Below are 15,129 nucleotides of genomic sequence, written 5' to 3' on the forward strand. Positions count from 1 at the left end.
TTGGCACCCTCTTATTCCCAGTGCAACCAGCTTTGCTCTGTGTGTGTGTGTGTGGGTGGGAGGGGGGGGTGCATCCCATAATAATACTGCTGGTGGGGGGGGTCACTGGGGCAGGGCAGGCCCATGAGCAGAACACAGCACCACAACAAAAAAAACTACAGCTCCCAGCATGCGGCGGGCCTCCCGGCATGCCGCGCGCGCGCCGGCTCCTCCCCGGAGGCGCTGTCGGCGCGGTGCCTCCTGGGAGTTGTAGTCCGCGCGGCTGCGCGCCATCAGCGGCGGGGGCTGAGCCCCACTGGGCCTCCATCAAGGTGGGGGAGGGGGGCGTCATTTTTTTAGGAGAGGGGTCAAAGGTGGTGACCCCTGAATGGGGGGGAGGGGGGCGTATTGTTCCCTTTGGCCGAGGGGGCGTGCCCCTGGTTTTGAGGCCTCAGTTTCCATCTCCTGGGGCCGTGAGGGCCTGACTTGTGCGCGGGGGGGAGGGGAGGGATGCACAGAGCAGGAAATAAAAGCCTTCGGAGGGGCATGGATAAAAATTGCCTATTTTTACTTTTCCTTTATTTTTTTGTTTTAATTTATTTTTAGTTTTTAAAGGCGGCCGCATCCCGAATTCCCCTCAGGCGTGGAAGATGTCCTCCGGCCTCACGGAAGAGCAGAAACGACGGATCGAGGAGAACAGGCAGAAGGCGCTGGCCCGGAGAGCGGAGCGGCGAGCGGCACCGGGGGAGGTCGGCCGTCCAGCCTCCCAGCGCCTGGATCCAGCAAGCCTGCAGCAAGATGGCCGGCGTGTCGGGTCGTGTCACCAGCCCCCCGGCGGCCAGAGCCAGCAGAAGGACGGCGTTGAGAAAGGGCCGAGTCCCGTCGACACACATGCGCATCCGCCGGCGGCTGGTTTGTGCGGAGCGCAACCGAATAATTACCCGCAGGGCTCGAACCGAGCAGGCGGCACAAGGCCGTTCCCGCCAGCGGATGCCTGGAGCCATCCCCTGCCGCCGCCGCGCTCGGGAGCGCAGCATCAGCAAGCGCCGCAGCAGCCGAAGTACTATTTGGCGAGCAAAAACCCCGCAGAAGCCTCGTGCCCTCGATTCGCGGATATGCACTGTCGGACCGAATACACGCCGCTGCCAAGCGACTCGATGCTGACAGATGCCAGCAGACCCCCGTGCGGACCCTGCCCCGAGACGTGTGGTGGCAGCAGCGTGTCTCATTTCTACAGCACGGTGCAGCCCTTTGCCCCGTTGAAAGAGGCTAAGGTGCAGAAAAGGGACAGCTGCGGTGGTGGGAGCTCTGCCGTTCACAGCAAAGCACGCTGTGCTCTCAAAGGGAGGTGCGTGAGACACGGCGGAGACCGCTTCCAGGTTGAAGTGGGTTACAGCGCGGAGCTCATTGCCGTGTTTAAGACCGTACCTAGCAGAAGTTACGGTAAGAGTTCTCACGCCCCGTGTTAAGGTTGGGTTTATGTCTGCGTCGTTATGTCGGATCTTGGTCTTTTGAGTAACAATGCCTATATTTCCTGTTTATACGGGAAATGCAGCCTTTGGCCTGATGGAGCATGGCGATAATTTCATAGATTTCATAGACATTAGGGCTGGAAGGGACCTCGGAAGATGATCGAGTCCGGCCCCCTGCCCAAAGAGCAGGAAGTCAGCTGGGGTCATAGGATCCCAGCAAGATAAGCATCCAGTTTGCTCTTGAATAATGTTACATATCGTTTTGATTGCGGATGTGAAAAATAAGGCAGACAAAGCTGCAGAAGAATGCAAGGAGTAATTTGCTTACGTGGCTCTTTTCCTAAATCATCCGAGTTGAAACCCCTAGCTTTTTGGAAAGGACCCTGAGATTTTAGTGACTCCAGGCGGTCCCATCTTTTCAGGAGGGCTGTTGGGGATGCAGTAATGGTTAGTCAGTTTTAGTTGCTTTGGAGCAGGCTGATAGCCGTGGCTCTCACCAGTACCAGCCCAACAATACAGTCTCCAGCTGTCCTGTGCACTAAAAGGAGAATCTAGATGTCCTTATGTGTGGTTTCTCCCCCATCTTAATTTGCAAAATCCTCTGTCCTTGTCGCACTCTGCTCCTTTCTGGGATTTACGTCCTCATTTTTATGGATGTATAGGTTTTGTTGCCCCGGTGCTTAGTCCTTCTGGAGTTGTATTTCTAGTTGTCCCACGTTTTTATGATCTAGGAACGGTAGTCTTGTGTGAAGAGTCTGCAAGGATAGATCGGATTGCCTTTTGCCTGGTATTTTAATATTTAACATGCAGTCATTTTTCCCATCCACAAATGACTCAAAATTGGTCCTTTTTCAGATCCGGCGACGAAGATGTGGAATTTTAGCCTGGAAGACTACTGCCATCTCAGTAAGTCAGAGAACTGTTGAGTGATAAGCAGGATCAAAGACTTTGTCTCCTGCTTATACGATTATTGTTTGCTGTATTATTTCTTGGAGCAATAGAGAGGCAAAGCTGTTCAAACAGGAGACCTGTTTTTCAGGCATCAGGCTTATGAGATTCTGCTGTGAATCGCGGTAGTTGGTCAGAATTAACTGAGGTTTGAGGTGTTATCTAAATGCCAAACAGAATTTTTTTTCTCAATCGCTAACTGAATATTTCAGAAGCTAACAAACTACACTCTAGGCAAAAATGGCTCAGTTCATAAAAGTACAATCTGCAAGGCCATGTGGAGAAACTGAAAATGTTCCAGAAGTGCAGCTGGCTAATACTGTATTGAGAAATTGAATCCGATGCTATTTCTTGAACTGTAAAAAAAAAAAAAAAAAAAAAAAAAAAATGTTGGTTTCTTGATATATTTTTTTTGTTCATTTTCCTATTATTTGGGTGGGTGGAAAGTGAATTATTGTGATCCCCCTGGGCTTTCTGTTAAGCTGCCAGTGCGGTTGGTTGCCTTGGTATGTGGAATATCAGGCATAAGGGTTTTTTTCATTCTGGACCAGGGGAGATAAGGAACAGTTACAAAGATGACATATTTCAAGTGGGCTGTTCAATGCAAGCAGCACCGACTTCAAGAAAAGCAGTGTGAACAGTTAGGCCAATGCTGGGCGTTTTACAAACTCCACCCCTTAGGCCTGATTTCAGCTTCCCACTGTCTCGCCAGGTATTTATTACATGCTGCCTCTTTCTTCCCTGAAGGTATTTAAGAAACAGAAGAGTCCCTGCTCCAAAGAGTTTACAGTCTAAGTAGGCAACTTGTAGCTGCCATGTCAATGTTTTTAAAATATCCTCTCAAATAATTCTAAAGTGTGAGCTCATCGCTGAAGACACATGGTGACAAGCATCTGGTGTTAGCAGAATCAGGAGATGCTTGCAAAAATATCCTGAGAGTTGCAAACACTGTGGTTAAAGGGACTAGTGAGTTGAAATCCAAGTAATTTTTTTAAATTTAAGCTTGATGCCGGGTTTTACAAGCCCCTGATGCAAGTTTCTTTGGCTTTACAATTACATTTTCCTCTATTAAAAAAACAAAACAAAACACTGCTTCCTGTATACAGTATTGTGAAAACACAATCAAGTGGAGAAACTGCAGTGTTCCACCTGCGTCTTCACAGAACTAATAAACTAAACAGAGAGAGACTTTTCTCTAATGGCTTTTAGTTATGGCTGTCCTAAGGCTAGAATTTAACAACATTTGGCAAAACAAAACCCATGCACACGTAGAAATGTAATTTTTTTTTTAAAGGTTGTTTCAGTTTCTGGGGTATAGGTTGTAGCCGTGTTGGTTTAAGGACATAGGCAGACAAGGTTCTTTGGGTAAATCTGATATTTCTGTACCCTTATCTGTTTATAAGCCTCATTTCTTGTTCAGTACTTCTGAATCTTTCCTTTTGGGTTGAAATTTTAACCTCAATCTAGAGGCATCTTGGGGAGGGGAAGAGGAAATCCTTTTGGCCCACTTCTGCACCCTGATGGCCTGTCCCTGAAGCGGGGGAGCAGGGCTGGTTGTGTTACCAATTTCTACTCAGGACTGTTCCCTGGACTGCTTGTCTCCTGTCTCTCTTCATCACCGAGCATCCCGTGCCTTTTAGCGGGTCTGAAATTAGCTCCTGCCTTATTTTGTCTTTCAGAATCTCATACTTTACCCAACTCTTCATTTTCTTTGCCATGACTTTCATTCTTTCCTCTCTAGTGAAAGAAGTAAAGGAACTTTCCTCGGTGACTTTGGCACCGTTGGAAGGGATGGATGCAGCCAGCCAGGTCCCATCTTCTAATTCTGTCACCACCAGCCCTACACTAAAAACCCTCTTGAAGACATGCAGTGGCTGGCAGAAACCCTCTGCCATCGTCAAGGGCAAGTGCGTGCTGATTTCGCGGTCCCGGTTTGAGGTTGACATTGGATATGACGCAGAAATGATTGGGGTGTTTAAACAGATGGGTTCCAGGAATTACGGTGAGTCCATGGCTTGTAGGCTGCATTACTGTAATGGCATCGCTGGTGCTGACAACATTTATTCATGTTTCTGAAGTACCTTGGGGTATAAAGCTGATGAAGTGCTATGCAAATGGCAGCCTGCTCTGAATGCAGGTGGAAACATTCCCTTTAGGTTAGGGTTTGGATCTCTGTTGGGATAATGGTGGGATATCTCCATACTGTCCCTAGCAGTTTGCTCCATGCCAGTGCAAATGACTTCTTGTCATGTCCAGAGGTAAATACCACAGAAAACCTCTTGGAGCTTGACTGAAGTGTCAGAGAAGTGAGTTAAAAAAAAATCAGTCTGTGCCTGATCTGACTTGTCTTCCTGCCTGTTTGCAGCAGATCAGCTTTACCTTTACCCTAGACTTACAATGTGGAGGCAATCGTGGACAGAACTGCAAGTCCAGTTTGGCTCTCATGTTGAACTTTGGTTCCTGGAATCAGCAGCCCTTTACCTACAAGTTATGATACTCTCCCAAGTTCAGCTTGAGGTCTGATTTCCCATTACTCAGAATGTCCTGTTGCCTCTTAAATCTTCCCTAAGCCATTTTTGAAAAGAAAGAAGGGAGAAAAATGCTGGTTAGACAATACAGTTCTGAAATGGAGTGAATTTTCACTACTTCTGTCACCTCATAGCACTAGAAGGACCAGTGTTTTAAAAGTTCTTTCTGACAGCTTTTATTTGTTGTTGTAACCCTTACAGACATGAAGACCAGGAAGTGGAGTTTCCTTCTGGAGGACTATCCCAGGCTAAGTGAGAAGCTGCATTTTCCTAACAGGGTCTTTTCACTTGGGAGGGCAGCTAATTCTGATTCTTTTTCTTGGACTAAGCCTTTCTGATCAGAGTGATCTAAGCTGGTAACCAATGCCTGTGCTAACTCTTTTAATGCTGCATTATCTAGATAGTTGTCTGGATTACACAAACCTGGGACTTTGTAAATGTGCAGTGTTGTTCACAGTAGTCCTCAGAAGCCCAGTCAAAGTGATGGTCCATTGAGCAGTGTGCTGCACAGCTACACATGATGGCATGGTCTCAGCCCCTAATAGAATTTCCCTTTGTAATTTTTGTAAGGCGTGCATGTGGATGTATGTGTGTGTGTGTGGATGTGTGATGAAGGTCATGAAAGTAACGTACGTTAGGGGTGGCCTGGAGTTATTGTATCATGATGCTTGAATGAAGTAAACAGCAGCAGAAGAAGAGTTTCCACAGAATTGTAAGCCTGGGTGGGATCTCAAAGGTCATGTGATTCAACCCCCTGCAAGAATGCTATCCCCAAATCACCCCTGACCATTGCTCATCCAGTTTCCCTTTAAAAATCTCCAGTGAAAGAAATTCCATCACTTCCCCAGGCAGTCTTTTGCACTGTCTCACTGTTCTAACAGTATCTAATCTAAATCTACTTGACTTCAATTTAAAGCTGTTGCTTCATGTCCTGACCTCTGCAGCAAGGGAGAACAGTTGTTTTTCCTCTTTATGGCAACCTGTCAGATATTTGAAGTCTGCTACCATGCCCTCCACCCCTGCCCTTAATTGCCTTTTATCAAAGCTAAACCTGCCTAGCTCTCAACCTTTCCTCATACAGCTTGCTTCCCAGCCCCTTTATCAATTTTGTTACCTGCCTCTGGACCTTTTCTAGCTTGTGCACATCCTTCACAAAATGTAGAGCCTAGAACTGCTTCCTGTTCCTCCATTCTCAGATCTGAAGATGAGGTAGGACAGGGGGTGTGCAGAAACTCTAGGTCATGAGATCTCATTTTACTTGTGTTCCCAGTGTCCTCTTCTCCAGCCTGACCCTCCCCTCTTGTGTCAGTCCCTACCGAAGCTGATGCACTGCTACTTGAACCCGGGAGAGTTTGGTTGTTCTGCCCAAATCCCCAGAGATAGCCCAATGCAGGACTTGTGCAGTGTGGAGGGTGTTATGTTGATGAATCACTTAATTGCACTCAGTGATATTTTTATAGGTTGGATTTGCTAAGTTTATAAGTCGATTGATGATTTTTCGAACAGTCAGTGCCACAGCCATGATGTGGGTACTGATCATCCAGCTGATTTCTTCAATCTTGTACATTAGCACCAATAATAAAGACTGCAGTTAGAACACAGCTGGTCGGCTCGTAGCTGATGTCTGAGGTAGGCCAGAACTCAGGTCATTTTCCTGTAGCTGTGTTGACTGTAGAGTAGATGGGAGTAGATGCTTGTTTGCTGCAGTTAGATGAGCCTGTTGGCTCAGCTAATTCATGCAAAGCAGCCACTTCCTGCATTATTCATACTTTGTTCAGATGCCCAAATACCAAGGTAATGGGTATTTAATGCTCTCAGTAAAATACATTGGGTAAGAGAGAGTGATTCTGTTTGTCACGAGGCCTTGAGGTATAACGTTCACTTCTGGGTATAGCCAGGTCTGCAGGCTTGTGCCTTTTTCACCTGTGTGGTGCAGAACAAATTCTGACTTGCCAAAGCAAAGTGGAAAATTGCCTTCTTTTAAAAAGATGGATACCCTTTGCAAATAACCTGAGCGCAGCAGCATGCTCCCAGCATATCTGCTTCTTAGTTATGTGTATTTAGTTAATGTTTGTAAAGTGCTCTGCAGATGAAAAGCACTACATAAGCACTAAATATTATAATTATTAGTTATCATCCCATTCTGTGTGCTGTAAAGGTATAATGTGAGAGGCAAGGCTTTCTTAGACTGATATCTTTTCTTGGACCACCTATATAGTTGGGATAAAGATTTTGAATGCAAGATGTTCTTCATCAGGAAGAACGTAGCGTGTTTCATAGTGGATTGTCTGCATGTTGTGGGGATGGGTTCCTTTGACATGCTGTTAATAACCATGGAATTGGAAGCCAGGAGGTCCAGTGTAGTTTTTGGAACTGGGAGGAGACAGAACATTGTGTAGGAGCAGATGGCAACCATCAATCCTCCTGGATCATGGTGTATGCATGAGGGCCACCCAGACCTTTGATGCATATGCTTGGGCAGAAATTTTTGGAGGAGTGGAGTCTGTAGAAGCAGATACTTGTGCTGAAACTACATCATAGAGCAGTGATGCTCAGCCAAGGTGCCATCAGACCCTTTGAAGGGTGCCATGAGCTGTGAGAGGGTAAGTGAGATGGGAGGAGATAGGCAGATAAACATGGGCCCAGGCTTGTCGGTGCCTGGCTGCTCCTCCATTGCTCGGCCCTTCTGCAAGGAGGCATGCATTGCAATATATAAATTAGTTTTGAAGTTGGCTGCCAATCAATTCACAGAAGTTATGGAAAGGTGCTTGAGTCCCCTGCAAAAAATTTGAGAACCACTGGCATGTGGAGAGAACTGCTTCCAAACTGTTGGTTGATATAGGGGGACCCATATTGGTTTCAGTGGGAGCTGAGCATATCAGCATCTCACAGGATTGGACCCATCTGCATCAAGAGCCCAATTCTGAAGGGTGCCAAGCAGCTGCTAGAATATACCCAGTTTGCATGATCTCTCAGTTTGTTGGCCTTGTTTGAGCTGAGGGCACTCATCTCAGAAGAAGCATTCAGAGTCTCTCAGGCTTTGGGCCCAAGGAAAGGAATGATGGCTCAAGTAGATGCATCTTTAGGACACAATTTGCATGTGTATTTCTAGAGCAGTGTCAGGCTTCTCATATGTACTTATCTAAGGGGCAGCATTAGCTCTGTACCTCTTCACTTAACCCAGCAAAAATGGCCTTGCTCCTATGTTGTCATCTGCAGCAACATCCTTTTGTCAGGAGGTGTTTCTGGAGACTGTCTCTGCCCAGCCATCTTTTAATAAAAGGTCACTTTGGAAAGGAAAAGCTTTTGGATTAATCATGCTGGTGGCAGCTGCATTGTAATCACTTTCCCAGTTTTTGTTAGAACAATAGCAAACTGCTGCAATGATGTTAATGTGAAACTTCACTTGTGAGAATGTAACAGGTTTATGTTATACTTTGAGAGAGAGAAATCTCCTGCTGTTTGAAGAGTTTGGGCTATTTTACAAGCACCAATGGAATTATATTATGTAAATATTTTTCAGAAGTAAGGTTTTTTTTCTTAGGGTAGCCAAGGTCCAGTTTGCTACCTCTGCTCTTAGAGATAACTGACATTAAAATAAAAATTTGCATTCTGGAGCTGAATTTGGTGCCTGCACAGCTGCAATGCATAAAATCAGTTAGTGCAAGTTTAAATTTGACTGACTTGGTTCATTTGTAGAGCTGGAATTATTTTATATTTCTGTAATTTCATATTCTAGTGGCTTAAAAATAAAAAGGTGCTTCTGGAAGCAGTGATGATGTGTGTCTGTGCATGCCTAGCTTAGTGCTGAAATGTGGTTTTGATGTCTCTGTAAATGGTCAAAGAAAATCCAAAACAAAAATCAATTTAAAAGGTGCACTGGGCAGATCAGAACCAGGAAATGATGATAATAGTTATTGTTTTTTTCTTGGAGAAAAAAAGGTTATGTTACTTTGAATTTTTGAATCCTGGGTGGATCTAGGATTTTGAAAAGGAGGATGCAGATGTAGCAGTGCATCATCACATATAACACAACTCATATTTTTCTCCAGTAAAAGAGAAACTACAAGCTTTGCTAATATGATGGGAGGCTAGCACTATATATTATTCAGTGTAAGGTCCAAGCAAAAACCAATATGGTAAGGGTAAGGATGACCAGAATCTGGACTAGACTTCCCAAGGAGGTGGTGCAGTCCCCAACCTTGGGAGTCTTCAAGAGGAGACTGGACAGACACCTTGCTGGGATCATTTGATCTCAGCAGTATTCCTGCCCAGAGCAGGGGGGCTGGACTCAATCTTCTGAGGCGTCTTCCAGACCTTAATGTCTATGATTCTATGCTTCTATGAAATACAGCTTTATAGGCATATGCACTGATTTGCTAGATTTTATATATAACGTTTAAAAAACGCAACAAACTAGGCAAAAGCCGTCATCAGAAATTATTTTATTAGACCTGTAGTCATTATCATTAAATGTTCATCTTTCATTCAGATTTGTAAAGCAAAATCCAGTCTTCTTGGGCATCTTAACTGCATCTAGCACTTAACTCAGGTGTGAAAATGACTGACAATGAATGTTTCTCTGAATTAATATGACCACACCTGAGTTAAGGTTTTTAGCTAGAGCTAAAAACAGTCTGCTGGGCTGTGAAACAGAAGGGAGATATTACCAGGAATAGACCAAATAGAAAAATTGCAGAAGAAAGGATATGTTGATTACTGGAAAATCAAGACCATTAAAAAAGGAGAGAGGTTTGCTAACCCCTGTGGAGTGAAGAGGGATTAGCAGGAACCAGGGAGAGGATAATGTGCCATGAAGTCAATCGAGTCCATTAGCACTGCCTGCATAGAAGTGCTGCTGCCCCTCTCAGGTAGTTGGTTTTAATGTTTGCTTAGAGCAGGCATCGAAGGTGTGTGCAGCTGCATCAGTGCAGCCTCCTGGATCCGCCCAGCAATTCTTTTTCCAGAATAAAATTACTTCCAGCGTCCTCGCTTGTATCTTATACTGAACTCTTGTGTTCTCCAGTGTAAATGCTTGTGCATCTTGTGTTTGCTTAATTTTTCCTCTGGGTTAAATTGAGACTAATCCAGGGTAAACCTGTTGTGTGGCTGCACCTGAATCTAAACACGATAGCTTCAATAGCTTTATCAATTATAATGATAATCGATAAATTATAATAGCTTATAATGATGTCAGTGTATAAAACCTGCATGTTTGATTGCATCTCCCCTTCACTACCCTCCAGGCACCACTCATTTTAAGCTCTTCCAGGCAGGAACTGCTCAGGCCACAAACCTTTACTCAGCACCTAACACACTAGATGACCCTGATGGCAGCCTTTGGATGCTGTGACAATGCAAAATATTAAATAATAATCATGTGTCAAATAAAGCAGTTCCTTCTAATCAAGGATGGAAGGTTTATCGATAGCTGGAAGATTTATTGATCTATATGGATAGATGGAAGGTTTATCGATAGCTTCACAGCAGATCAGAAAGTCCTGCACAGCTGCCATAATGGTACAACATGTCCAGGGATTAAAGCAAGTCTTTCGAAGCCTTACAGTGCACGTGTGTGTCTTGACAAGGATGCGACAGGAAAAGAAACAGGGCTGATTTGAATTCCTTTGTATGTTTTAAAATGATGCAACGTGGCATTTATTTCTTAACACCATGATTATGCATCATGCAGACCACCCCTACAGCTCTGTCTCAGCAAAGCAAGAGCTGTGTCCCTGTTAGGAGCTGTGTGATCTTTTTTAAAGTAGGTTTCAGAGCGCGGTCATAGTCAAAACGGGTTGAATGGAGCCTCTTCCGTGAAATGCCTATAGGTGGAATTTATGAGCTAGCTTGAAAAATGCTGGCAAAAATTCCTTTCCAGCTCTTCCTTGCAGCAGGTGAAACTTGCAGAGAACCTTCCATCCTTGATTAGAAGGAACTGCTTTATTTGACACATGATTATTATTTAATATTTTGCATGGTCACAGCATCCAAAGGCTGCCATCAGGGTCATCTAGTGTGTTAGGTGCTGAGAGTAAAGGTTTGTGGCCTGAGAAGTTCCTGCCTGGAAGAGCTTAAGATGAGTGATGCCTGGAGGGTAATGAAGGGGAGATGCAATCAAACACATGCAGGTTTTATACACTGACATCATTATAAAAGGTTCTGGGGCTATGACCCTGTCCAGATTGCGGCGTTTCAAATCAGTCATGCTCAGATAATTCATGAGGGAGAACTCTGCTGTGGGTGTCCTTGGCATTTTGTTAAGGCAAAATTCGGAAGCAATGCCACATCAGACCTTCAGCCCCGCAGTATTTAGGGGAGTGTAGCTGCTCAGTCATACAAAAAAGTGTTTGAACATAGCACTGCAAGGATAAAATAAATGATTAAAAACTCTCTCTCATAGTGGATGGGAGCTGTGTAGCTGCCAAGCTAGAAGCAGTGAGCTTGGGGAAAAATACCATGCCAAGCAGTTCCTGTGGAATCAGTCTTGACAGCCAGTTCTGCTTGTAGGTGTAGCTCAGCATGGTTCTGAAATGAGTTGTAAGTAACTTAGTTGGACCAGCAAGGGCTGGATCAAGCGAGGCTTTCTTGAGGCATGGGAAGCAGAACATTGACAGAGCCAGGATTATCCCCTGGTGTGTGTCCTGCATATTGTTCTCATTCCAGTAACACACTGCTGTTGTTTTTTTCAGTGGGAGCCATACAGAGCCTTCCGTCAATAGAGGCAGAGCCGCTCCCCAAGCCAGTGATACAGACTTTTGCTGCTCAGCTTGGAGCAACTACCACATGTGCAGCAGACATTCCCGATGCTGACCTGTCAGCGGTGGATTCCAAAATCGTGGCAGGCCTCATGCCCTTCCAGAGAGAAGGCGTCAAGTAGGTCCTGCCCTTGTGGCCCAAAGAGCTAGTTCTGTGCTTATGACTTATCTTTTGCATTGGTGTGAGGGTGGCGTCATGCATTCAATTTAACACGCAATACAGTTAAAACATGAACAGACTAGCATTCAAGCAGTTTAGGATGTGTTAATTGCCCTCCTGGCATTGCAAAGTTCCCTTCTAGGCAAGGGTTATGTCCTAGCATGTACTAGCTGTCATAGGTCGCTACTTGCCAGTGATTTGCAACCATTGGAAGTGAACGGATGACAAGGCCCTGAAGCTTTTTTTTTTTTTTTTTTTCTATGGACTTTATTTCCCCTCAAAGATGAGCTTGGAGGCAAATTTCTCCAAAATCCAGAAGTTTGGGGCTTGAAGCAGATTCCACTTGGTTTTTGAAGAAAAGGTTATTGCAGCCCATGGCACGTTTCTGCCTTGTACCTATCCACAATCCTTCAGAATGACTTAAGAAGGAAATTGTTTTGCTAGGGCACAGTAGAGTATAAAATATTTTCAAGCCTTGTAAAGCTGTCCCATTGGTGCACCTTTGATTTGTCTCTTTGGTCTCAGTAAGTGTACATGCCTCACTTGCTTTTCTTGTAAATCCACCTTGTGTACCCAAGAGCATTGGCAGACTTTATTTTTTTTTACAAGCTACACAAAAATGTATTGGAGAGCAGGACTGGGCCCAAAGATGACTTGAAACAAGTGACTGTATATAGAGGGAGCAAGTTAATTTTATTTAATATGGGGCCTATATTTCTTAGCTGTATCAAGCAGCACAGTGACACTTCTAAATCTGCAGCAGCTGCTATGAACACTGGGCTGTTAGTAAGGCTGTCCTACCTTGATTGGGGTGAACTGTGGAGCAGAAGGTGAGTGTTTGTTGATGAGTACCTTGAAAAGATCACTTTCAAATAACACTGAGGTCCTGGCTAAACTCCCACAGAGTCAAAGTAATTCTGAATTGGGCTGAAATGGGTTGTTGATCGTTCTGTTTTACCTCAGCACTGCAGCACCCTGGACTCTGCCTTTGCAAAGATTTGCATGACTATTGCTCATTTGCTGTAATGCTAATAGAAGCAGCTTCTACAGGCTGAAGATTAGAGCTCTGTCTACAGTGTGGGGCAGCAGCAGCTGCTGCTGTGGCTTTAACTACAGCTGCACTGCTGTAGTTAAAGCAGCTTTCGTGCTTTCCTTCCAGTAGACTTGCTCTAGCTCACCCAAATGACAGAAGCTGTACTGGTAGAAGCCGCCTTCTGACTACAGAGTAACATCCGGACTGGGGATTGTGCTGGCAAAACAGTGTCACTTATGGGATGTGATCTTTTCCCATCTCTAGGAGACACAGCTGTGCTGACAACATGAATGTAGTAGGAGCCTAGGTTTGGCTGTCAGAGGCTTCTGTAATGCCCAAGGACACCTGAATAGCTGAAGAGACTGAGGCTTTTTTGCTTTTTAGGTAAATAGGTGGTTCAGTGATGTAATGAAGGAGCAGTCTAAGAATTTGGGCCCAGTGTGATTTCTGCAGACCTGTAAAATGCAGTTCTGCACTGAGAAATGATGTCAGAAACCACCTTCTCTTGTCAGCTTTACTCCCTGTATGTAGTTGTGTCTGCCGATTTTTACGGTGCCTATACTTGTGCTCTGATGCATTCTAATTGGACTGCATTGGACAGGTTTAAACATGGCCGCTGGGGCTCTTTTAACTAAAGCTTGTCGAATGAGTTTTAGTTAAAGTGTCCTGTGGCCATTTTTAAACACGTGGGGGCTTAATACACTTAATGTTGTGGTGATTTAATTAGAGCGATTCTCTGGGAACCGTTCTAATTAAAAGACCCCCTCCCCCCAGCACATGTATAGGCACCCCTAGTGACTACAATCAGTTTTACCTCTGTTAACCTTACAAAGCCATCCCTGCTGGAAACAGACCTGGGTTTCATTGCCCATTCTATACTCTAAATAGCATCCTCCCCAGTTAGTGAACTGTGTCAAGCAACCGATTGCTCTTCAGCAGGATCTTTGGAGGTGTAATTAGAGGCCAGTATGGCTGCACAGGTATTGCTGGAGGCTTCATGTGGTCTGTTGGACTTCTACTCTTTGTGAGTCTCAAACCAGAGAGACCCCCAGCTTGGCTCAGGCAGCATTTGCAGGCCCTGAGTTGGAGGAGTTGGTTAATCATTCCATTTCCTACTGCACACATGTGGGCTTCACAGATCCCTAAGGAAGTAGATGCTAACCAGGCCCGCTGGCTCTCTGAGAATAGTGAAGGAATCCATAGATCAGGGAGACTGGAGATGAGAGGGTAGTTCAGAGACGGTCATTGCCAGTTAAGGCATCTGAGCAGGGCAGCATGGGGAAGTCTGTCCTGCTATTGCCTGTACCAGTTCAGGGCAAGAATTTTGCAGGACTGTCCATGAAGCACTGAGTATGTTGTTTTCTTCTTTTGCAGAGCCTGTGGTGTGTCGTAGACCAGTGGCCTGTAAAGGAAATCTTAAACTGTTTCCCTTTTCCCTTCTTGGCTAATGATCTCCTTTCCCTGTTCTAGACTGGAGATGAATTGTGCTTACCTTGACTAGCAGACAGGGGATGGACTAATCCTTTACCTTGTTATCTTTCAGTTTTGCCATCTCAAGAGAAGGCCGTTTGCTCCTTGCAGATGACATGGGTTTGGGGAAGACCATCCAGGCTATCTGTATTGCTGCCTATTACCAAAAGGAATGGCCTCTACTGGTGGTGACGCCTTCTTCAGTGAGGTTTACCTGGGCTGAGGTACTGCATGTTTGACTAAAGCATTTGAGGCTTCCCTTGCCTTGCATGTTAATAGCTTCTGTAGGGGCTGGCCTAAATTGCCACCCAGTTAGAAAGTTATGGGGGAAAAACAGGAAGGACTGAGGTTCAATACCCTCTGTGCTCATAGGAAATAAGTCCTCTGGCATATACCTTCCAGAGACTAATGGCTGATCCTCATTCTGTGTCCTGGAGGAAGGTTAGGCATAAGCTCTCTGCCAGTAGGTTGCAAAAGAAGAAAAATTCCTCTCTGACCACATGGAATAACCTGGTTTAATATGTTGTGCATGTAATCCTAAATGGCTGTAGTATGGCATTTGAATATGAATTGTGCACTTTTTATCACTGGCATCCAAGCAGTTCTCCCCAATTTTTGAAACCTACTAAAATGGGTTCTGCTCAAGCCTTCATTGATCTAGAATCCCAGGTGCTGGAATTCTTCCTCTTTGTTCAGTACGTTTCTGCCTTCACTAATTGTCATTAGTGCCTGTTGATGGTAAAATTTGGTCTCTAACATTAATCTACAAACCCCTCAGAAT

General features: G+C 45.0%; 1 protein-coding gene across 2 annotated transcripts in view; it reads left to right on the forward strand.

Annotated features, from left to right (window-relative positions):
- The first annotated feature begins 226 nt into the window (after positions 1-226).
- SMARCAL1 (SWI/SNF related, matrix associated, actin dependent regulator of chromatin, subfamily a like 1) overlaps positions 227-15,129 on the forward strand; it is a 55,282-nt gene continuing 40,379 nt past the window's right edge. For both annotated transcript variants that reach the window (XM_019480595.2, XM_006258882.4), the window contains exons 1-7: positions 227-311; positions 586-1,422; positions 2,307-2,357; positions 4,141-4,401; positions 5,129-5,179; positions 11,620-11,803; positions 14,422-14,572. In XM_019480595.2, coding sequence (XP_019336140.1) covers positions 630-1,422; positions 2,307-2,357; positions 4,141-4,401; positions 5,129-5,179; positions 11,620-11,803; positions 14,422-14,572 — 1,491 coding nt within the window. In that variant the 5' untranslated portion in view covers positions 227-311; positions 586-629. The remainder of the gene's footprint in view (positions 312-585; positions 1,423-2,306; positions 2,358-4,140; positions 4,402-5,128; positions 5,180-11,619; positions 11,804-14,421; positions 14,573-15,129) is intronic.

Source organism: Alligator mississippiensis, chromosome 4 (assembly GCF_030867095.1).
Source record: "Alligator mississippiensis isolate rAllMis1 chromosome 4, rAllMis1, whole genome shotgun sequence".
Taxonomy (NCBI): domain Eukaryota; kingdom Metazoa; phylum Chordata; order Crocodylia; family Alligatoridae; genus Alligator; species Alligator mississippiensis.